This window comes from Typopeltis vanoorti, chromosome 22, assembly GCF_054136105.1.
Source record: "Typopeltis vanoorti isolate ZY-2024b chromosome 22, IOZ_Tvanoo_1.0, whole genome shotgun sequence".
NCBI classification, from domain to species: Eukaryota; Metazoa; Arthropoda; class Arachnida; order Uropygi; family Thelyphonidae; genus Typopeltis; species Typopeltis vanoorti.
In genome coordinates this window covers 19,295,631-19,320,477 of record NC_143570.1, presented here as the reverse complement: position 1 = coordinate 19,320,477, position 24,847 = coordinate 19,295,631, and the positions used below count along the sequence as shown (strand labels likewise).

The window sequence follows — 24,847 nt, the reverse complement described above, 5'->3', positions numbered from 1 at the left end:
TATATATATACAGGGTGTTCGGGATAAATTTGACATATTTATAATTAATTATATTTTTCCGTAAGTTACATGTATTAACACACACTTCTCTTCATTTAAAAGTTTGGACCCTTCTTCATTCATATACAAGATGTCAGAAAGGATGGATAGCTGGAACCCACCTGAATCATGGAAGAGAATAACTTGTATCATGATGATTCGTGCCCGCCATCAAAATAAGGATATTACGACTGCTGCCCAATGCTCCCTGAATACAGTAAAAACAATCAGGCATGAACTAGAGACTTGCAATGGTGACTACGAGGATGTAGCAAGAAGAAAGATCCCTAGCAGACGATCTGATTGCGTTCGTACAGCAGAATTCCTCGCAAATCTGCAGGAACAGGTGTTGAAGAACCCTGGCATTGGAATTCGGGCTTTGTTCGTGGAGTTGCTAACTGTAGTCAAGCCCTGGATAACAAGGGTAGCCAATGGTAGGCCGTATGTATGGCAGCAGGATTCGGCCCCTTGCCACACCTCTGGGAAAAGTCAAAAATGGTTGTCTGAAAATTTCTACGACTTCACCAGTCCAAATGTTTGGCCTCCAAACTCCCCAGACCTTAACCCCATGGATTATTTTGTATGGGGCGCAGTTGAAAAAGACACCAATCGCACTTCCAGTAATACAAAAGCCCAGTTAATGGATAAAATTAAAACAGTTTTTGCGGCCCTTCCCAGGGAGACTGTAGCATCAGCTTGTTCGAGGTTCCGAAGCAGAATTGAAGCTGTGATCGATGCTAATGGTGGTTATTTTGAGTAAATCTTGTTGATAGTATTGTAATTAACTCTGCCTGTAATGTTTTTTTGTCAATTCATTAAATTTAATAGATACAAAGAAGATTTTCTTTTTCCTTACGAAACTGTCAAATTTATCCCGAACACCCTGTATATATTATAAATAGATAAATGCAACTACAATAAACTGTTAGAGTCCTCATGTATTAATATTCTGGATAGTTACAAAATGATTTCTTTCAGTTGCTATTGAATGTTCTAAACACTTCACCTGGTCACCAGGTTGTCTTCTTGTAGTGGGAATTTTTCTAATGCTAGTTTAGGATGTTATACAGGTTGTAGATGGGTCCTCCACATTCTTGAAATGGTGAGGCCATCATTTTTGTTGAGATTTGGGTTGTGTTTGAGCATTTCACAAGACTCTTTAAATTTTCTCTCAAACCAGGTTTTGGTGCGGTGTAGGGACCTGGTATTTTTCCAGTCAATTCTGTGGTATGTTTGGAGTGCATGGTCAGAAAGGCCTGTTTTACCAAAGTGGAGGTATTTAATGTGTCGTTTGTGTTCGTCTTGTCTGATTGGGATAGTTCGCCTGTTTCCCCTATGTATGGTATGTTACATGTGCAGTGTATTTTGTATACCCCTGGGTGTGCTAGGTGTGGAAGAGGATCTTTAGAGGAACTGAGTAGGTGTCTTAGTTTATTTGGGGGTTTAAAGGTGGTTTTAATGTTGTATTTGCGAAGTGTTCTGTGTATTTTTTCAGAAATGCCTCTAACATAAGGAATTTCAATAGCATTCTTGAAATCTTTTTTGTTCTTACTGGTATCTTTATGGAGGATCTTGTGAATAGTTTTTTTATTGTATTCATTTTTGATAAATGTTTGGTTGATGATTTTGTATTCTTGGTTTAGAGCCTGTTCATTCGAACAAATAGTTAGGGCTCTGTGTTTAAGGGTGCTTATGACACCTAATTTTTGTGTTGGGTGGTGGTAAGAATTTTTGTGTATGTATTGGCCTGTGTGTGTAGGTTTGCGGTAAACTGAGAAGGAGAGACAGCCAGAGGGAAGGCGTGTGACAAGCGTGTCTAGGAAAGGAAGAGAGTCGTTTTTTTCCACCTCAATGGTGAATTGGATACGTTTGTGTTGTTTGTTTAGGTGGCTAAGGAATGTATTTAGAGCTTTGCGGCCGTGGGGCCAAATGGCGAAAATATCGTCGACATATCTGAGCCAAATTTTGGGCTTTAGACATGCTGTCTCTAGAGCACGTTGTTCAAAGTCTTCCATATAAAAGTTAGCTGTTGGGGGAGAAAGTGGTGAGCCCATGGCTGTACCTTCTTTTTGAAGGTAAAAATTGTTTTGCCTTACGAAATATCCGGAGCGGAGTACGTGGGCAAAAAGGGCCGTGATGTCATGTGGAAATATGTTCTGTAGGAGCAAGATCGTGTCATTGATTGGGACATTGGTGAAAAGGGAAGTTATGTCAAAGCTGACTAATAAATCTTGGTCGGTGAGTGTAATGTTTTTGATTTTACTGATGAAATGTTGTGTATTTTTTATGTAGGAAGGGGACTGACCTTTTATGTAGGAAGGGGACAACAGAATACAATTAAATATTTGTATTCTGTTGTATGTTCAATTTTCATATTGTTTATAAATATTTCTGGCTCGGATCTGTTTTCTTTTGAGATTTTCATAAATTTGGTCTTTTTTGCATTTATATCTAATCCATGTTGAAAGTTTATTTTTCACTTGGTCAGACTATAATAAATTTAGTTTAATCCTTTATCCAAGTGTGCGCAAACAAAGTTTGCGCCTGAAAGTATCTTCAGGACTGGGGTAAGGTGGTACAACACCGGGCGACTCCTTGCAAAGGTGGAGCAAGCTACCAGCACTCCTATCTCAGTACCTCCCATAATGCAAAACATCTCCTTGTAGATATGTATAATGTTATGCATTAAGGGAAGGGCCACTACCCAGACAGTTTCAACCTTTATTGAGGTCTCTTCAGTGGGAGCCAGGCCCAAGTGGAGATACCAAGGCAGAAGCAATTAGCAAGGTCATCTCCTCCTATAGAAGCTGCCAAATGGTGTGCCACCTTTTGCATGTGTTTTGTGTGTTTTGCATTATGGGAGATACTGAGATAGGAGTGTTGGTAGCTTGCTCCACCTTTGCAAGGAATTTCCCGGTGTTGTACCACCTTACCCCAGTCCTGAAGATACTTTCAGGTGCAAACTTTGTGTGCACACACTTGGATAAAGGATTAAACTAAATTTATTATATCTAATCCAGACTCTTTACCTTCAATTAGTAGCTGCAGTAATTTGATTAATTTGTGTCTGTTTTCTGCTATTGAAATGGTATCATCAGCATATTTAAGATTGTTGTATTTTATAACATTGATACTAATTCCTATTTTTTGTTTTTCATCACTGTCTCACTATAGATATTAAATAAATTTGGTGAAATGATACAACCTGTCTAATTCCTTTTTATTTTCACTTCAGAAGTCTCAGAGTTAAGCAGCTATATTTTCTGTTTGGTGTAAATCATTTTTATAATCTTAAGTACATGATCTTATATGTCTAATTTATCTAATATATTGAACATTTTATTATGTTTTACCCAGTCGAAGGCCTTCTGAAAGTCTATGAAGCATATGTATATGTCCCTATTTCTTTCAAGTGATCTTTCTATTAGTATTTTTAGTTCCAGGATAGCATTAACGGTTCCCATTCCTCTTCTGAAGCCTTTCTGTTGTTCACTCAATTCACCGATTAAGGCTCTTTCAATTTCTTTGTTAACAATTGTTAAAAAGTCTTTTATACTTATTATATCGATGTTCTATACTTATTTATATCTTTATACTTAATTTTAATCTTATTTTTATATCTAGGATTGTTTCCTCTTCGGATACTGGCGAATTTATGTTTTGCTGCGCCAGCCAGTATCCTATAGTAGAAAAGATCCTTACTCAGGGAGACAATACTAGTTTCTTAACTTTCTTACCCAATATCTTACTTAACTGCCCTATAGATCTAGATTAGTCGTGACCTAAATCTATATGTATATTCACTCACTAAATCCTTCCCGCCAAAATTTCTATTTTTATAAGTGGTAATTTGGAATCGTAATCAGGCATGACTCAGGTTCAGTAAAATAAGACATGTTTATTGGAATATCTAAAACACAATACAAAATTCATACACTTAATTATGTTCAATACTAAATAAACTCAAACTAAGAGATTAACACATTTGAACTAAATTAAACCTATAAGGTATGCTAAACACTGTAATTACATTGGGATATAAATCAAATGATAATAAGTTAAGCTAAATTCCTTCTAGCAGTATTACTCGTAAGAACAAACTATCAACCATTCTAATGTTACTGAGACTCAAAATTCTACCTTTCATATCGCATCAAGTTAATTCTATCACATACAAGTTACAAAAAATCTCTCCTAAACAATTCTTCTTACTTACAGACGAGGTTAATTTTCTAAATAGTGACTGTCCACAGAGTTCCTTATTATAAAGTTCTTAATTTCATAATTGTAAACAATCTTCTTTCTTCTAATGAACATTCACACGAAATTAGAAAAATAGCACCTTACCGACCCTTTTTCCGCGTTGTTCTGCACCACGTGCTTGTCTGGATATGTCTCATCTATCTTGGCTGTCTATACGCCAATGTGGGGGTTACGCTATCTTCATTCTTTCTGCCGGAAACGGACTCAAAATCTTTGCGTTTCAGGAACAACTCGATGGGGCTTTCCAGTGACGGCTTGATTCTGCTAGGACTGGAATTTTCTTCCTTCAGCTTTGCATAGAATCCAGCTTCATTTCTTTACGAACGCTCGCTGCCCGACATCACAGACTTCACCCCCCCTTTACGTGAAACTGCCTGCCAACTTCCGAACCATCCAACAGGAAGACGATATGACCACAGATCAAGAGAAGGCCCCCGTGTTCCAGGCTCAACCCCCTTTTATACTTCTATAGAGCACCCTCTTTTTCTGCCCCCTTTTTGCACATGAACCTTACTAATTTCACCCTTTGGCTTATCCTTAGTTTCTATGATGCTGATACACTTGGATTCATGGAATACATGGTTATGTGATTTTTTGAGTAAGCTATACTCGCCAGCGTTACGCTGTACGCGTGTAGCTTTAGGCCTTCCAGGAATTAATACTTAACAGATTTATGATGACTCACAATAGATTTTATATAGCTTTTGTAAGGCTTAAATTTAATTCACATTATCCCTCCTTTTAAAGACATACAAAATGAAATCTTAAATTAATCACAATAGCTTAAATATAAGGTGCTTAAATAAAATATACAAATTTTTACATAAAGTGAGGAAGTTTCACTTTTAATTACAACAGATGTGCAGGTATTTCTCTTTGTTTGGCATTTTTATATGTTAGACCCTAAATGAATGATTTCTATCCAAGATTCCTTCATTTAGGATCTAACACAATGGTTAAAATAATTTTAATTTTAGATGCATGGGATATTAGACTCATAGTTCTGCAATCCTTGCAATTTTTTGCATTATTTTTCTTTGGAATTGGTATGCAGATAGATGTAAAAACTTCAGGTAATTCGATTGTTTTATAGATGTCCTGAATGGATTCCACTAAATAGTTGTTATTATAGCCCATCAAAGCTTTCAGCAATTCAGCCGATATATTATCGCACTCAGGGGATTTATTATTAGGGAGATTCTTAATTATGTGTTGTATCTTCTTTCTTGTCAGTAGTGGTATCTGTTGCAACATATAACTGGAGGTGTCGTGAATCATCTATCATGTTACCATTATCATCAACACAGAGATCTGATAAGTACTCTACCCATTTTCTATTTATGTTTTCCTTATTAATGATTGTTCCCATCTTTGTCCTTGATGTTATGAGACTGTGTACTTTTTGCTTTTCCATGAAGTTCTTTCACTTTCAGGAATGCTTCTCCAGCTTTGCTCTTATTTTATAATTCTTCTATCTTAGTGCACTGCCTATTTATCCAGTATTCTTTCAATCTCCTGTATAACTGTATGATTCATTTATCCAATGTTTTATATCTTAATCTTTCTTCTTCATTTGCTCCTCTTTTCCATGTTTTTCTTTCATTGATAAGGTCAATTACTTCATGTGTTATCCATGTTTTTTTCTTTCTTCATGTTTATTGATGTGGTTTTTAGCGGATGTTATGATAACTGCTTGTAGTTTATTCCACTAAGAGGGTTCATTTTCCTTTTTCAACTGTGCAAACAACAGTTCTGAAACATTTTCTTTAAATTTTGATTTTACTATTGGATTTTCTGCAGATCCCATTTTAGGAGTTGTTTTCTTTTAATTTTTATTGTTTTCAGGCAAATATTCATCTTCATTAAGACCAGTCTCTGATCAAATCCACAGTCAGCACTTGGCATCACCGTTGAGTTCCATGTTCCATTGAAGTAACGTTTACTGACCATGATATAGTCTAAATGATTTTTGTATCTTCCATTTGGACTTTCTCATGTGTATCTTGCTGTCTCAAAATGAGTGTTAGTTATGATGAGAATATGCTTGTTACAGAAATCAATCAGTTTTTGTCCTCTACTCGTGCTTTAACATAGTTTAACATAGCCATATTTATTTAGATTTGGTTGTTTATTTTAAATCTGCTGCTGATTCCAGAAGAAGTCTGTCAAGTATGTATTTGCCGCAGTAAAACAATTTTTTTACATTTGATTATATGCATAGTATTCATTGTTTTTTTCCTCAGGAAAAATCATTAAAAAGATCTCTTAAAAATGTCATGTTTTGGCTTCCTGAATTAGTTTACAAACTCACCTTTTAGTTACCCCCTTCCTAATGGATATATTATTATTATTATTATTATTATTTGAAACCTCCAGGGACTCCAAGGACTCATTGAGGGAGGGCATCTACTCTACATGTCTCCATTTCCACCACTCAATCCACCAACTGACTGCAACTACACCAACGCCATCTACTGCCGACCACCACAACTACTATTTTCACAGACAATTACAAACATCCATGCCCACGGCGGGATTCGAACCCGCAGCCTTTTGGCTGGAGAGCGGATATGCCAACCACTCGGCCAGCCTGGCTGGCACTATAGTTTATTGGAATATAGTTTGTAGTTTATAGGATATAGTCTACCTGAAATTCATAAACCCAACAACCCTCTCTGTCTTATAGTTGATGCTGCTGACTTCCCCCTCCTTTAAACTGGTGAAACAGTTAGCTAAATCTTTATCCCTCCTTTCTGCCATACTTCATCTCATAAAAAGAATTACACCAACTTCAAATCTTTAATCAAAAATTTAGTTTTAAAAAGTACTGATATCATGGTTAGTTTAGATATAACTTCTTTATTCATCAGTATCCCTATTCTGACAACTTAATCGGACTTACCCCCCCCCCCTGTTCCCCACTACTCCTGACATACTCATAGAAGTGTTTGATCTGATACTGATCTAACACCCATAGAAGTTGTCCCTCTTAGGACTTCATGTTTCTAGTCTAAAATCTTCCACTTATTGCATGTTTTTTTATGTATTATTATAATTTTTATACTGTATCACAGAAGATATCTCTGTGACAGAGACGAAATTATTATTATTGGAAATAATAAATCAAGTAGGGGTTAAATGGATGAATAACACCATTAAGCTTGATGTGCAAAAAAAGAAACAACTATGAAAGGAATATAAGGAGAAAGGTGACCTGCAGGCACATGAATGGTATAAAGTGCAGGCCAGAAGGGTAACGAATGTAGTAAGAAAAGCAAAAAAGGATTATGAAAGAATATTGGCCATGCAGGCTAAAGAGAATCCTAAACAGTTTTTTCGATATGTTGCTAGTAAAAGAAAAAATGTATATGGCAGAATGATTTTAAAAAATGCCGATGGTAGGGAGGTAACTGAATCAGCTGATATAGTTACTGAGCGAGCACTTTGCAAGAATATATCTTCCAGGTGGTGACATTGCAGAAATGAATGAACCAATAGATTATACAGGAATTGTGGTGAATGAAGTGGAGGTGAGTAGTCTATTGCAAAACCTCAATGTCAATACATATGTGGGATTGGATGGTATACCAGCTCGTGTTGTACATGAAGCGGCTAAAGAATTGTCAGTGCCCTTGACCATTTTGTTTAATTTGAGTCTCGGGTCTGGGTTAGTCCCGAGGGGGTGGAAAGAGGGGAAAATAGTTCCACTGCATAAAGGAGGTTCCAAGACTGCTGTTGTAAATTACCGACCGATTAGCATATCAGGAATCGTTGTCAAGGTCTTGGAGAAAATTAGTCAAGAGAAGAATACAAGACTGGATAGATGAAAATGGGATACTGTATGGGGGACAACATGGTTTTGTGAAGGGTAGATCATGCCTCAGTAACTTGCTCACGTTTTATAACACAGTGACGACTGAACTGGATAAGGGTAATTGGTTTACAGTGATTCTACTGGACCTTGCCAAGGCTTTTGACAGGATACCACATGTTACTCTAATCAGTAAACTGAAACAAATGGGGATGGATATAGGGTTGGTGAGATGGATAGGAGGTTGGTTGATGGACAGATACCAGAGAGTGGTTTATTCAGGAGTGGAGCCCAAAAGACGGCTTGTGACTAGTGGTGTGCCGCAGGGTTCTGTTCTTGGATCACTACTTTTCAATTTGTTCATTAACGATATAGGAAAGGATATGAGAGGAAGTGTTCACTTGTTTGCTGATGATGCAAAGTTGGGTAGAGCAATTGTGAGTGCACAGGATGTCAAAATTTTGCAGGATAGTTTGGGGGACTTGGCTAGGGAAAATGGATGTCAATTTAATGTGGCAAAGTGTAAGGTTATGTATTTTGGAGTGAAAAGATTAGCAGCAGTATATCACATTGGTGGAATCGTACTCCAGGAGATTGATGAGGCCAGGGATTTGGGAGTGTTGGTGGATAGGGAGTTGAAGTTTAGGGGGCACATTGCAAAAGTGGCCAAAACAGCTCATCAAATCACTTGGTTGCTGAAACATACTTTAACATGCAGAGACAAACAAGTTATTGTTCCGCTATATCGAGCTTTGATAAGACCCCATCTAGACTACTGTGCCCAGATATGGACACCAGGGTTTCTTCTTGATGGGGAGGAGGTGGAGAGGATCCAGAGATGAGTGACCAAGATGATAGCAGGTCTGTGGAATAAACCTTGTGAGAACAGGTTGAAGATTTGTGGGTTGCAAAAATTGGTTGATAGGCGGAAAAGGGGGTGATATGATTGAGACATTCAAATTACTGAAGGATTTCTATAGGATTAATCCAGAAGATATTTTTGAGAATAGGATTGGTGATGGGAGGACTAGGGGCCATAAAGGAAGCTGAGCAAGAGAATGGTTAGAACTAGGTTTTTTACTTGGAGAGTGGTGAATGAGTGGAATAAGCTGCCAGAGTCTGTTGTGGGTGTGCTATGACCGTGAATGAGTTCAAGGCAAGGTATGATAGATACTATGTGAATGTCGAATAGTTGCTCTTGACATGATGTTAGAGCCTCCCTTGATGAGTCTGTCGATTCCTTGGAGTTGCCCGAGATAATAATAATAATAAAACCTCTGTTGAAGTTTTTCTTTGTGGTGTTTTCATTCCATTAAGCACACATTTTATTACACATTTATTACACTTAATACACGTTTTACATAAGATATCACCATTTCTATGTTATATTATTAGAAATTGTAATATCATACATTTTGCTCATAGTACATTAAGATTTCTGCTCATTATACTTTTGCTTATAGAATATTAAGATTTCTGGGTAAAATTCAAAAATATTTAAATTAAATTTTTTTTTATTTTTTAGCATGATTATCAATGTGCACAAAGGTGGATACTTAATAGGTAGTTGTTTATATTTGTTATTCACTCCATTGGCTTGGTTGACCCAATGCCAACCAAAATGTGGAGGATTCACATCCTTACATGCATGCATGTAAGGATGTGAATCCTTATGCATGGATTCATGGTTTTTAGGTATTATTATCCTTATTCATGGTTTTTAGGTATTAGATAGACTGTAGTGCAGAGTTTCCAGATTATATAACCCTTAGCCCACCTACAGTTTTAATGTAGACTAGACTCATAATTAGTTGTGAGTGAATTTGCATTAAAAATGACAAAATTATGCCTTTTAATTATAGATTAATAAGTAGAAGAGCATCTGATAATGTGCACTATTGAAATGAAAGTTATCTCTTTTAGTTCTTATACAGCCTTAGTCTAATGAATTAACAGTGAGCTACTGAATATATACAGTACAATTAATGAATGACACAAACTTCTCTTCTGTAATATAAGGCATTCCGTTTTCTTTCACGTATTATGAGACCTTTAAATGAAAGCATAACTTTCAATTTGATTGAAGTTGTTCAATTAACATTCAAATGATGGCCTGCTTTAGAAGTTGCTGTTTCACTTGATAAGCCCTTTTACCTTGAATTGGGAAAGCATCAGCCCCAGACCAAGTTGATTGGCCTTCAGATATGCATGATTCTGCTATAAAAAAACAAAATGCTTCTCCTTTGGGATGTGGGAGTCATGATATTCATCTATAGTGTGATACCCAGACAACTGTTGTGATGTTAAGGCTAGTAGGTAATACGAGAATAAACATGTAAAATTTGTTTGCAGTGCAAATTTCTGTTTGCTTTTGCATGGTTATTGAAAGAAGGATATATTATTAACTGAGTTTATATACTTTTACTTTATATGTATACTTAAAAATGCATACTTTATACATTTTTATTTATTTTTAGCAAACTATAGGATGTTCTGTTTTAACTGCACTGCTGAATGAATATTCCAGCACAACAAGAGCAAGTGATGTTGGGCTTACATGGGAAGCTCATCTTTCAGCTAAACGAAATTTTGAGGTATTGCTTATTTAAAATTCATTCAGATAGGCTAAAAATGCTCATCTTAAAAAAATATTGCTTCTGATAGTTGAATAAATTCGATTTTTTCTGATTGTCGAAACTCACTTAATTGCATATTTAAAGTATTAAATTTTTAATCTTTAAAGGTCCTCGTGGCATAACTATAAATAATAACTTAACACGATAACCACAGTAATTAACTTTAATGAAATAAAGGTACAAATATTTCATACTGAAATTAACAGTACATCATCAGTGTAGAACAAACAGTTAAAAGGAATGAAATACAAAGTACAGAACAGTCGGTGGATTAACAATTAAAAATTGTTGCTGTGTGCTAGAAATTAATATAAAATATTATTAAATAATTCTTAAAAACTATTTCTTTGATGGTTACGTAAGATAAGAATCTCCCAAACTTTTGGTAGAGAGAGACAATCATTTCGATTCAAATTTGGCCAATGCAAAAGGGCTTCGCAACTTTCTTTGAAAAGGCATTCGTATTTAAACTTGCATCTATGGAGAAGACAAGCTTTATCCCACTGGATATTGTGTTTAGTGTCAGTACTATGTTAGGCCAGCCCAGACTTTTGAGGTTCCATGTATTTGATATAATACTGATGTTTCTTCATTCTTTTTTCCACGAAACAGCCTATTTGTCCAAAGTATGTGAAATTACATTCACACGGTATCTGGTAAACGCCAGCTAATGATAGAGGTTCCAGTTTGTCTTTTGTAGATGACAAAGAGTGAGAAATTTTGTTGATAGGAAAATATGTGGGACTGAGATGATACTTCAAAATTCTGCCAATTGGTTCTGAGATGCTAGAAATATAAGGGATTGGAACCTTGCAGTCTAAAGAATCCTGAGGTGTTGGAACATAGGAGTCAATTATCTGTTGGATTTGATTAGGATTGTAACCATTAAATTCTATTAACTTTTTATTAGTGAAAAGTTCTTGTTGTAAGCTTGAGGGAAGGGAGCAAACTTTATGCGCTCTATTAATTAAAGACTTGATTACACCAATTTTTTGAGAGGTGTGATGAGCAGACTTTTGATGAATGTATCTGCCCGTAAAGGTAGGTTTTCGATATACACTGGTTGATAAAGTACCAGAGGCTGTGCGTTTAAGAAGGATGTCCAAGAATGGTAAACTACCAGCCTTTTGTTTTTTTCATGGTGAACTGAATGCTTGGGTGATGGCCATTGATTTGTTGTAGGAATGTAGTAAGTTCCTCTTCAGCATGCGGCCAAATAGCAAAGACATCATCTACATAACGAAACCAAAGAGAGGGCTGAGGATGAATGGATGAGAACCAGGTGTCTTCCAGATGGTTCAAAATATAGTTGTCAAAGGTACAGAAGGCTACCCATGGCACCTTCAACTTGCTTATAGATCTTGTTTTTCCATCTGAAATAACCTGAATGTATAACAAATTCAAAAATCTTTGCAATATCTGGAGGGTAATCATCATATAGTAAGTTGACAGTGTCAGCTAATGGAATATTGGTAAAGAGGGAAACAATATCAAAACTGACTAACAAGTCAAGACTCTTTTATTTGAACATCCTTGATTTGTTCAAGAAAATGTATTGAATTTTTGATGAAAGATCTGGATTGTCCAGTACGGGCATTTAATGAACATGACAAAAATTTAGCGAATCGATAAGTGGGAGAGTCAATATCATTCACAATGGGTCTTACTGGATAACCTTCTTTATGAATTTTTGGGAAGCCATATAAACAAGGAGTTCTTCCAAATTGAGTGCACAACTTGTCCCCAGTATTTTGATCCCAACTGACAACTTCATCAAGCAACTTATTTAATTGTTTAATTTACGAGTTTGTAGGGTTATGATTGATTTCTTGATAGGTGGAGGTATCTTGCAAAAGGCAGTCTACTTTTCTCTCATAGTCAGCCTTATCCATTACCACTACAGCTTCTCCTTTATCAGCTTTTGAAATAGATATTTCACTATTTTTTCTTAATGAGGTTAGCGCATGGGTTTCAGCACTCAATAAATTAACTAGAGGTAATTTGCTTTTAGAAAATGAGGCAGCAACTTCAAATCGTTGTTTATTAGCATCTTTGCTAGAAACTCCTGATGGATTGCATTCGATGTTATGCAAAAAAATTGAGATACAGGATGCATTTAGTTACTACAGCAAAATCAAGGCCTTTAGCTAATGCACTAGTTTCAGCGTCAGATAACGGGCATCCAGAAATATTCACAATCCATTTATTCGTAGGAGTGTTGTCACAGGTAATTTTTTCTTTTTGCTTACGATATGAAGATTCATATTTTTCCATCCTGCATTGATATCCCAACAGATCGAATGCAATCTTTCGTAACTTTCTAGCGAAGATGCTAATAAACTATGGTTTGAAGTTCTGCCTCACTTTTTAAAAGCAAATTACCTCCAGTTCATTTATCGAGTACTGAAACCCATGCACTAACCTCATTAAGAAAAAATAGTGAAATATCTATTTCAAAAGCTGACTAAGGAAAAGCTGTAGTGGTAATGGATAAGGCTGACTATGAGAGAAAAGTAGACTGCCTTTTGCAAGATACCTCCACCTATCAAGAAATCAATCATAACCCTACAAACTCGCAAATTAAACAATTAAATAAGTTGCTTGATGAAGTTGTCAGTTGGGATCCAAATACTGTGGACAAGTTGCACACTATTTTGAAAGAACTCCTCGTTTATATGTCCTTCCAAAAATTCATAAAGAAAGTTATCCAGTAAGACCCATTGTGATTTGTATCTACGAAAGACAAAGTGGCACCTCTATCATTAGTATTTACCATATACCGTGCGGATGTAATTTATCATACTTTGGACAAACAGGCTGTTCTGGGGAAAAAAGAATGAAAGAACATCAGTATTATATCAAATACATGGAACCTCAAAAGTCTGGTCTGGCACAACATAGTATTGACACTAAACACAATATCCAGTAGGATAAAGCTTGTCTTCTCCATAGATGCAAGTTTAAATACGAACGACTTTTCAAAGAAAGTTGCGAAGCCCTTTTGCATCGGCCAAATTTGAATCAAAACGATTGTCTCTCTCTCTCTCTCTCTCTACCAAAAGTTTGGGAGATTCTTATCTTACGTAACCATCAAAGAAATAGTTTTTAAGAATTATTTAATAATATTTTATATTAATTTCTAGCACACAGCAACAATTTTTAATTGTTAATCCACCAACTGTTCTGTACTTTGTATTCCATTCCTTTTAACTGTTTCTTCTACACTGATGATGTACCATTAATTTCAGTACAAAATATTTGTACCTTTATTTCATTAAAGTTGATTACTGTGGTTATCTTGTTAAGTTATTTGTATTAGATTTTTATTAATTATAGCAAATGGTGATCCGAAAACTCGTTACAAATTTTCAGGCATAGGTATCTTCTTTCTTTTTAATTAGTCTACCTGACACTTGTAACACTAGATATGTACATGAATAAAATCCTTTATTATGTTGGCTTCTCCAGGGAGTCAAGGACTCATCGAAGGAAAGCAAGGCCTCTTCCAGGTCATACACTATATAAATACTTCACCTACTTGGCTGCCTGTGACACACACACACACACACACACACACACACACTCTCTCTCTCTCTCTCTCTCTCTCTCTCTCCCCCCACATACCATAAAAAGAAACTAAACCTCGTACACTTCCTGTCACTAGGAACAATCTCAAGTCGTCTTCCCCCCTTCCATACACCTGCTATATGCTGTAAAATCTCACTTTTGTCTGTACCCTAAGATCTCCTTTACCAACACTTAATTTCCTATCATATCTTTTCTCTTTTATTTATTTATTTCCCAAACTTTTAAGAGTACATTCCTTCATTCTGTCTTCATGCGCATAGTTCCATATGCTTGATCTTTTCATTTGTCTCCTCATCTCCCCTGACTCTAGGTGAACCATATATGAACACATTAGTCAAGTGTAATCCTATTTATGACTTGTAGGATTTCTCTTATGATTGTACAAATTGTTGTCTTTCACTTTGCAGTTATCCCGCTTTCATTAACTTCAGAATTAATCTTTTATCTTCATTGTTCCATTTGTAGCAAATTACCATTAATATCATAACTACCTGCTTTCAGTTCAAAATGCACCTTGCATTTGCACTTATTAACATTGAACCAATATTAATTGTCATTTGCCCACAGACTAATTTGTTCTAGTCAGCCAGCGAGGAATTCTGTATCAGAAATGTCTCTTACCATGCTTTCTAACTTCACATCATTAATAGCATTTTAATTTATATTAATACCCAGACAAACCCAATATCATGAATGTACAAGTTAAACAAAGAGTGGCCCAAGTATACTCTCCATACATCTCTCTCTCTCCCTCTGGTAACTGTCATGTAGCCAATTTCCTCTACATATAATAACCTATTTCACATACCTATCTCTTTGAGTTTGTATAATAACCTCCAATGTGAAACCTAGTCATATGCCTTGGCAGAATATGACAAGACTATATCCATTTCCCCTGTATAACTCTGCAGTTGCTCTTTTATAAAACACAAGCAAACTGCTAAATCAAGACCTGTCTGTAATGAAGTCATTTGCCCTGTGCTGAGAATTAAGGTGCCACTTCCCACCTTTGGAAACAGGTCATCTCCAGCACTTTAATGAGCATGCTAGAGATATGAGATATATAATTGGTTTAACTGCTGAGATACTAAATAACCAGTATGACCCTCCTTGCTGAGTTATTTTCACAATTATAAAATATTTTATAATTATATAAGATCATGAAAAAATGAACATAAATGTTGTAAAAACTCACCATTCATGATTTAGATGATCCAAACTTTCAAAAATTCTCATTTTTAAATATTAAAAAATACCACACGCAACACATTTTATGCAGGGTCATCCAACAGAGGTCACTAATGTATATAATAATATGAATATTTACTATAATGTATTACACATTTTTGCACTGTTTTCTTGTATAAATTGAAGTCACTGAACAAAACTGAATTTTATTTTCAAGTTAGGGGTGTCCAAAATTTATCTTGAAATTTATTTGTTTATTCCATGTCAAATAATGTCACACACAACTTCAAGTGAGAAACACCTCCCCAAAAATACTTCAACACTTTAGTAGTGTGTGGTAATTTTGAAAGCAGGGGTGTATACATAAGGCTATACCACATTTGGCACACATGTACTGGCTCTCTTTTCTTTTTCTTTGCCCCAATGTGGTATTTGAACACACATGACAATGCCTAGTGGGATTTCCTTTCTTGGGTGTGGGTGGCACAGGTATTAGGAAATGTCTTTCCCTCAGTATGAGGGGTTCATCACCCTGTAATGGTCGTCCAGATGTAGTGGTTGGTCTTGGCATGTGGAATTCTCTGATGAGCGTCAATTGAAAATTAGCATGTGTGATATTTTCACCAGTATGTACATTATACAAATACATGAATTGAGAACAGTGAGATCCAAGAGATGAAAAAAGAATTTTCTATACCATTTGAAGGCCTTTCGCACACATTCAAGAGAACTGACCATCATGTCTGTCCTGTCCACTGTTCCCATATTCCTATTATGATCCATGACACATTCAGGTTTCATTATTGGTGTGTTTGTTGTCCTGTCAACTTTCCCTGATTGTTTCATAGAGTCTGTGTGGAATGTGGTCAACATACAAACTTCTCGTTTATCAATCCATTTTACCACCATCATATTATCTGTGTGTCTGGATTCTACCTGTCCTTTGTCTAATTTTTTGTTCAGTTTCAGCAATCCGTTCCTGTTTTTCCTAACAGTCCCACATGCATTGGTACCATTTTTATGTAGCCAGTCGTACAGAAGAGGGCCAGAATACCAATTGTCTAACCACAATGTGTGCCCTTTCTGCAAATACTTTGCCACTGGAGTTTGCACCATGGCCCCAGAAATCCCAAATTCAGTTCTGGAATAATGTCTGTAGTTGCCCCTGTGTACACTACAAAATCTAACACATATCCAGTCTCACAGTCACACAACACAAAAACGTTGATCCCGTGTTATATATTGTTATTTATATATTTTATATGTGATGTATACTTGTTTTATTTGTTACTTGATTAAATCCTTTCTCCTTTAAAACCTTATCCAATTAAAGTCCTACCGGCTGCTCTATTGTTATGTCGTTACTTTCTCTATATTTTCTGATTTATCTCTTCCTATTCTATCTTTCTATCGCTATTTTACTTCATCAGATATCGAGCCTAATATGCTTACTTCTAGGATTATTTCCTCTTCGGATACTGGTGAATTTATATTTTGCTATGCCAGCCAGTATCCTATAGCAGAAAAGGATCATTGCTCAGGGAGACAATACTAGATTCTGAGGCTTTGTTACACAATATCTTACTTTAACACTGCCGTATAGATTCAGATTATTGCAGTCGTGACCTAAATCTATAATTATATACGCTGTCTAATTCCTTCCCGCCAAAATAGGTTCTATTTTTATAAGTGGTAGTTTGGAATCGTAATCAGGCATGACTCAGGTAAATATGACATGTTTATTGGAATATCTAAACAGAATACACAAAAAATTCATACACTTAATTATGACTCAGTACTAAATGAAACTCGAGTTAAGAGGTTAACATATTCTAAATTAAATCAAAGGTCATAAAGCATGAGAAACACAGTAACTGCATATTGGGATAGATAGCAAATGATATGAAGTTAAGCTAAATTCCTTTCTGTAATGCTATTCATAAAATAATATAAACAAATATTCTAATGCTACTCAGTTACTAAAATCCACAATTCTAAGCTAATTAAATTAATCCTATCACATACAATACTAAAGATCTCTTCTAAACAATTCTTCTTACTCATTACAGTCTCTAATTAGAAAGGAGGTTAACTTTCTATTTAGAGACTCTCCACAAAGTTCTTTAGAGTACTGCTCTTAATTTTTACAATCACAAACAATCTTCTCTCTTCTAATGAATTTTATACACAAAAATAGAGTAATTTCACCTTACCGAACTTTTTCCGCGTCTTTCAGCACCACGTGTATGTCTGGTTACTTCTTGTCTATTGGCTGTCCATACGGCAATGTAGGGGTTATGCTATCTTCATTATTTCTGCCGAAAACGGACTCAATCTCTGCATTTTAGAACATTTTGATGGGACTTTTCAGCGATGGCTTGATTCTGCTAGGACTGGAAATTTTACCTTCAGCTCTGCGTAGAATCCTTCTCCATTTTCAAGAAAGCCTGCTGTCCGACATCTTATCTTAGCACAGACGCTTCTTCCCCTCCTCCCCTTTACGTGAACTCCCGCTAACTTCCGAGCCACCAAACAGGAAATGATACGACAAGCCACCTCTCGATACGGCACTCGTTCCCTTATATTCTTCGATAGAGCGCCCTCTTTTTTTTCTGAGTCCCCTTTGCATACGGCCCATATCTTTTCACCCCTTGGGTTCATCCCTTGCTTTTTTCCGACGCTGTTATGCTCTTCTATTCCCAGAATTCATGTCAATATGCGTTCCACTTATGCTACTGCCGCCAGCATTATGCTGTACACGTGTAGTTTTATGCCTTCCAAGAATTATAATTTATAACTATCTGGTGACTCACAGTTAATCTATACAGCTTAAGTGAGGCTTAAAATTAATATTAACAAAATTCTTCCCTTGAGACATTCTCTAATTTAATTCTAGTAGTGAAAAGATTAAAGTACATGGAATATAAGATAAAAAATTGTAAATTTATACATAAAGTGAAGAAGTTTCACTTTTGATTTCAGCTGATGTGCAGGTATTTCTCTTTATTAGTAAGTTTAGTATGTTAGACTCTGAATGAATGATTTCTTTGCAAGATTCCTTCATTCAGGATCTAACACCCGAATCTGTTTTTTCGAAGGAATGTACTGTTTGAACTGGAGGCAGCCCTTGAACAGTACTACGCTCTCGTCAATACATATATTTTGAAAAGGGGTAAATACTTCACTGTAGGTTTTTCTCAGATGATCGATAATTGGTTGTAGTTTGTGTAGTCTTTGTCCCGGAACCTGAGTTTCATTATCATTGAAATGTAAAAGTAAAAGGAATCTGTCCCTGGACATGTAGTCTGTGAACTGTGGAGTAGCTATGAGGGGATCCTTGGACCAATATTTTGCTATTGTTAGTTTTTTTTACCCTAGCCATAAGCATTATGATTTCAAAAATATATATAATTCTTCGGGGGTAGTATTTTTCCATTTTTGCAAACGAGATTGGGGTGCTGGTGGTAGTTTCTGAGTCAAAAATACATAATATTTATTAGTTTCGTCAGCAATATGTTGCATTATATGAAGGGGGAAAAATAGTTTGAAAAAATCAAAAACAGTTGAACCATCATCTATAATTGCTGAAATACCTGCATTATCATTATTGAATTGGTGAACTGTTGGACGAAAATTTGTATCGCGCCATCGAAACAATGAAGCATCAGTACGATTTCTTTTTCGCGGATGCACCGGTGCTGGTGGTTTGTTATTTGAACTTTCACCATCACTATTTTCACTATTTTCTAAAAAATAAATATCATTGTCACTGTCACTCAAATCTGATAAAGTTTCTAATACTTCTGCTAATTCTGCCTCAGTAAGAGAATGTTGTCGTCTGCTTGTCGAAGCCATTTTTACTAATCCTGGAATCACCGCATCACGTGATCGCCTGGTTCCTATTGTCAAGGATGGCTCTGATAACATTGTGCATGGTCTCACAATTTTTACGAAAATAGTGCCACAAAGCAGACAGATGCTTGAAAATTAGTTCCTTCTAATCCTAAAAGTGGCACTATAAGCCCGCTCAATTCAAATGCTTTCACAAACTAAATTAAACGAATGTTACACATTGAAAATTCAAATTGAGTTAACTCGATTGTAGCAGTTAAAGGGTTAATGGAATTATCTTGCTGTCCTTCTGTTCATTGGAACTCTGTTTATGTTGAGGATTAAGTTGCATAACCAGGTCAGGGTCACTGCAGGTTTTTTTTGCACATTCTTTCAGTCAAGACAGTAGCAGTCAGTCTTGCTGCTGTGTTTGAATCCAAACTTTTGCAGTAGCTTAAATACCAATGATTTGGCCAATCTTTCATATCATCTTATTCCACCTCAGCATTCAAAGAGTTAATGGATTTGCCTGAGATGTAATCATTAAACAACTTAGGATATTTCTAAATATCCTGAGTTGTTTACTGAGGATAAACAACTGCTTATCCTCAGTTGTTTATCTTTCCACTTTCACAAACAGTTGTTTGCTCCTGCCTTTCACATTCACAAAGGTTATTCTTCCATAATAATTTTTCCTATTATTTGCCACATAGTGAAAAAAAAAAGATTTCGCAAATCTGTAAGATTGGCTGCTTTTCATACCATGATTTTTCCTTTCTCACAAGCTGTTACTCTCGTAGCCTGTTTTTTAATACTGTTTCAGGGTCTGGTCATCACCTTCTTCCAGTATTGGATTCAAAGTATTTTCTTTTTACTCAGCTTTTGCTTCAGTCTTATGCAGCTGTTAGATGGCATGCAAATAACAAAATCTTGCATACGAATATGCAAGATCTGTGCAGTATGTGTGAGATGTGGAAAGAAAGCAAAACTGTTGAGCAAATGTGTAGTAAGTCTCTTAAGAGTAAAACACATGATAGTGGTGTAAACAATATTGACAGAAGCCCAGAAAATTCTAATGTTGGTGATACTGTTAAAAGTGCAGTGGTGGAAAGTCAGAATGCAGAGGACTTCAAGAAGAAAATAACATACTTATAACTTGTTCCAACAAAGATGTCTTGACTGCCATTGTTTTATGCAATGACATCATATCGACAGTATTTGCTTTAAAGCAATTGCACAAGCTTTTCTTAAATCTAAATAACTCAGTCTATCACACACACACAAAAAACTATAAATTAATAGTTTATTAATGTTTAGCAGTGTTCTATGCAAACATGTTTAACATTTATGTAATTCTGTTATTTCTTTAATTTCAGTTAGAAAAATTTTCTCTACTTTTTTTAAGTGTGGAAGTTAGCTGTGTGACTGGGGATAATATATTCCTTCATCACACTGGCAAGAAATGAATACATGATATATTGGAATAAGTAGTCATTAAAGGAAATTTTTATTTCTTTAAGGAAATTTAAGGAATTGTAATACAACGGTCTTAAGGGTCAAAGCTTGGATAACTGGGAGGCAACCTGAATGTAGCCTTTTAAGGAATGCAGAGAACAAACCAGGGCTTCTCACCTCATGTCCAACCCTCACCTTATGGTGCATTCCATTAGTCTTTATCTACCTGGATACTAATGAACGAGGATGGACTGACAATTTGGTATTTTACAAACCAAATTGTATTCTTATTGGCTTCAACCAGTTTAACATGATGCTGACTGAGATCACATGGATGAACATTCTCCCTATCGTTTTTGTCATGGAACTAGGCTGAACAGTGAAAAAGTCATCTCCTGGAACAAATCCATGCTCAAATTCAGCAGAGGTCAAGAATGGCACCATTAACATAAGAAGCTCAATGGGAAAGAAATAGAATTAGCAGAAGAATTGGATAAGTATCAGATCAATTAATTAGTAGTTAACAAAACAAAGAAGACAAAAACAGTTGAGGTTTTTTAATAAACAGATATTCAGGTGGTAACAATCAGAATAAAGGAGTAGCTATACTAAATATCAGGATAATCTTGAATGGCAGGCAATATGTAGTAGAGCATTGTTTACCAGATGGCAATATATCTCTGGGGATATGTAAAAGGTCTTTAGAGCACAAAAGGCACTTGTTTTAATTTAATTAAAAAATCCTAAGGATGCTTTAAACAAAATTTGTCTCTTGTATATATTAACTAACTGCATTAGGTTGATTTTACAATAGTGTTTCAGCTTCATTGTTCAAACTGTTTGAATCAGAAGTTTAAATTCCAATAGTTTGAATTACATGGTTGGACCTCTGCTAAATTTCATTTGTCTCAGTAAACCTTTCTTATTGTTGAAAATTGAAATTTCATAATTTTTTTTTACTACTATATATATATATTCATATAACGAAAAATTACTTAATAATTGAAAAAATTGTTTTGCATGATTGTAATTTATTATAAAGCAGATGTTAAAAAATAAATACTTTTAGAATTATTCAGGTTTGAAAGAAATATAACTTCTCCCAAATTGTCTTTGCCTGAGAGGGAAAGTACATTGATGTTACTAACATTTTAAAATGGGTATGCAGGTACTATACCATGCTGAAAGTTTGGGAAACACTGAAGTAGAGTGATGTGCATAAATATCAGAATGGAAAATAGGACAGTGAAACTTATTTGTGCATATGGTCCCACAGGGAGTTCTACTAAGGAAGCAGTGGAGGAATTTTTTGAGGCATTCTAGATGGCAGCTGAAATGAAGAAAAAGGAAAAGTTAGTCCTCTCTGTGGAGACCTAAACAGCAGAATAGGAAATGATTACTATACATATAGAAATGTTTTGGAAGATTTGAAGAAAAGAGCAAAACTAATAATAATGCTAAGTACCTGTTGAATTTCTGTTCAGGACATGGATTAGTAACTATTAACTTGTTCTAAAGGTGTATATATTATTTCACAGAGAGAAATAATATATACACCTTTAATATATATACAGAGAGAGAGAGAGAAGATGCAAGAAATAAGTCTCGTTGACTGTATTATTGCTGATAGTGATATCTTCACTCTAGTTCAGAACACAACACAGAGGATTTAAAATAGGAAGTAATTGTGATTTAATTTTGAGCAAGATAAAACTGAATGTTGTATGAAAAGAAAAGCATGCAAGAAAGTGTGTGAATCAAATCGAGTAGCTTTTAGAGGTGAATCAGAGATGATAAAAGAGATATGAAAACTGAAGATAAAGATATTCTATATGTTTGGAGTAATTACTTTGAAAGATTCCTAAATAAAACTGGCAGTGACAGTACTGTTATAAAAAACATATGAGAGGAGTAGATGATATTCATCCAGAAATGCTCAAATATGGAGGTATAAAAGTTCTGCAGTTTGTTACACTGCATAATTCAAAAGGCCTCGTTAGGGGGGTCGAATTCCAGATAGTTAAAGTAACGTTCTCATCATATCTATCTGTAAAAAGGGAAATAAAACTGAATGTGAGCATTACAAGGGAATTTACCTACCGAATGTTCCTGCTATGATTTAATAGGAAGTATACTTGAGAAAAGGCTAAGAAAAAACTAAGAAAAAAAGAGCCTTTAAGAACATATAATTGAGAAATGGAAATATATCAGGGATTTGTATTTAAGTTTTGTAGATCTGGAAAAGGAATATGACAAGGTGCCAAGAGGAAAGCTGTTCAAATTGCTACAGTTTTAAACAGCTATGGTCTAAATTTGCATTTCATTGTCTGTCTTTTTATTGCTGATTTTCATATCAGATTTATTACAACAATTATTCAATCTAGTCAGGGAATCCTGCTGATTGTACTGGATTTATTTAGGAGTATAACCTCATCTGGAAGCAAATTTTAATTGCTCATAACTAGATTATAGGAAGATGGTTTAATGTTAAATCAGGTGTGAGCCATGGGTGCACATTATCTCCACTGATATTTATCATCTCTATGGACACATAATGAAGAAAAACGATGTTTAACCTGATGCCAAAATTGGAGATGTTAATTTCAGCTCTTTACTTTATAAAGATAAAGTTATACTGCTGAATGAATCCAGTACAGGTATCCCTTGCTTAACACGGGATTTGATTAACGCAGCAAAATTAAGTGCGACAATCCCTTTATATACTTGACAAGATTAACTCGCCTTTAAATTTACCATGCAGAAACATGCAAGCCTCGAGGAGTGTTTCCTGGCCAAGAGAAAGCAAGTTGTGAACACGATGAGATCATTCCTCTCATTAAGCATTCAGAGTGGGTGTATTACATGCTTCAATTGTTCTGCTTTATTTACAAATTACGTTCTTCATAAATTTTACAGCCCATTATTAATGTGAACATAACAGGTGAAGATGCTGAATCTACATTTCCTGCTGAGCTGCAGAAAATTATCGAAGAAAATTATTATGATTACCGCCAAATTTTCAATGTAGATGAAACTGGCTTTTTGGGAAAAAAATGCCATCTAGAATTTTTATATCGAAAAAAGAATCAGTGCACTCTGGCTATAAAGTATCAAAAGATCACTTAACTATTATGCTTGGAGGGAATGCTAATGGAGATTTTAAATTGAAGCCCTTCTTGTCTCTCGAACTCAGAAGGGCTTTAAAAGGATGTAACAAGAACTCTTTGCCTGTAATTTGGTGGGCGAATCAGAAGGCTTGGGTTATCCAACGCCTATTCGAAGATTGGTTTAAGTCTTATTTTTGCCTGGCAGTTGAAGCTTATTGTAAGAGAAATAACTTAGCTTTCAAGCTCTTTTGCTTTTAGACAGTGCACCTGGTTATCCAAATTCTCTTAATGATCTGTGTGAGAATGTGAAAGTTTTATTTTTTCCACCAAATACGACATCATTGCTGCAACCCATGACATGGGCATTATTGCAACTTTCAAAGCCTATTTTCTTAAAAATATATTCTTAAATTCATTAAAAACAACAACAGGAGAAAATGTAATTACGCTCCAAGAATTTTAGGAAAATGTTAACATTAAACACGCAATTTAAAACATTCATGACTCGGGAGCAAGTGTCTTCTAGCTGCATGAGAGCTGTTTGGAAAAACCTTTTGCAGGAATGTGCTAATGAATTAGGTGGTTTTCAAAATCCTGTGAACAATGTGGTTCACAGAAATCATTGCAATTGGTGAAGACCTTGGTTTTGATGGTGTTGATGCAGAAGATGTTAAAGAATTATTGGATTCAAATTCAAAAGATTTCAATGACAACGATCTTCTTGAAATTGAAGAACAACGCGCATATGTGGACAACGAACAAATGGAATGTGAACGTGAGGTTCTAAAGGAGAAATTTTCCATCCAGTTGAAAGAACTGGATGGAATATTTTGCAGTTTAGAATCACTTAAGCAACAAGTAATGGATATGGATCCAGATGCTAATTGAAGAATGCTTGTTTGTGAAGTCTTGAGAGTCATTTTGCTTGT

General features: G+C 35.4%; 1 protein-coding gene across 1 annotated transcript in view; it reads left to right on the top strand.

Moving 5' to 3' along the window:
• The window catches only part of LOC150094192 (exportin-4-like), a 541,216-nt gene that overhangs the window by 157,729 nt on the left and 358,640 nt on the right, over window positions 1–24,847 (top strand). Inside the window, exon 5 of the mRNA XM_090412419.1 lies at window positions 10,591–10,707. Coding sequence (XP_090268545.1) covers window positions 10,591–10,707 — 117 coding nt within the window. The remainder of the gene's footprint in view (window positions 1–10,590; window positions 10,708–24,847) is intronic.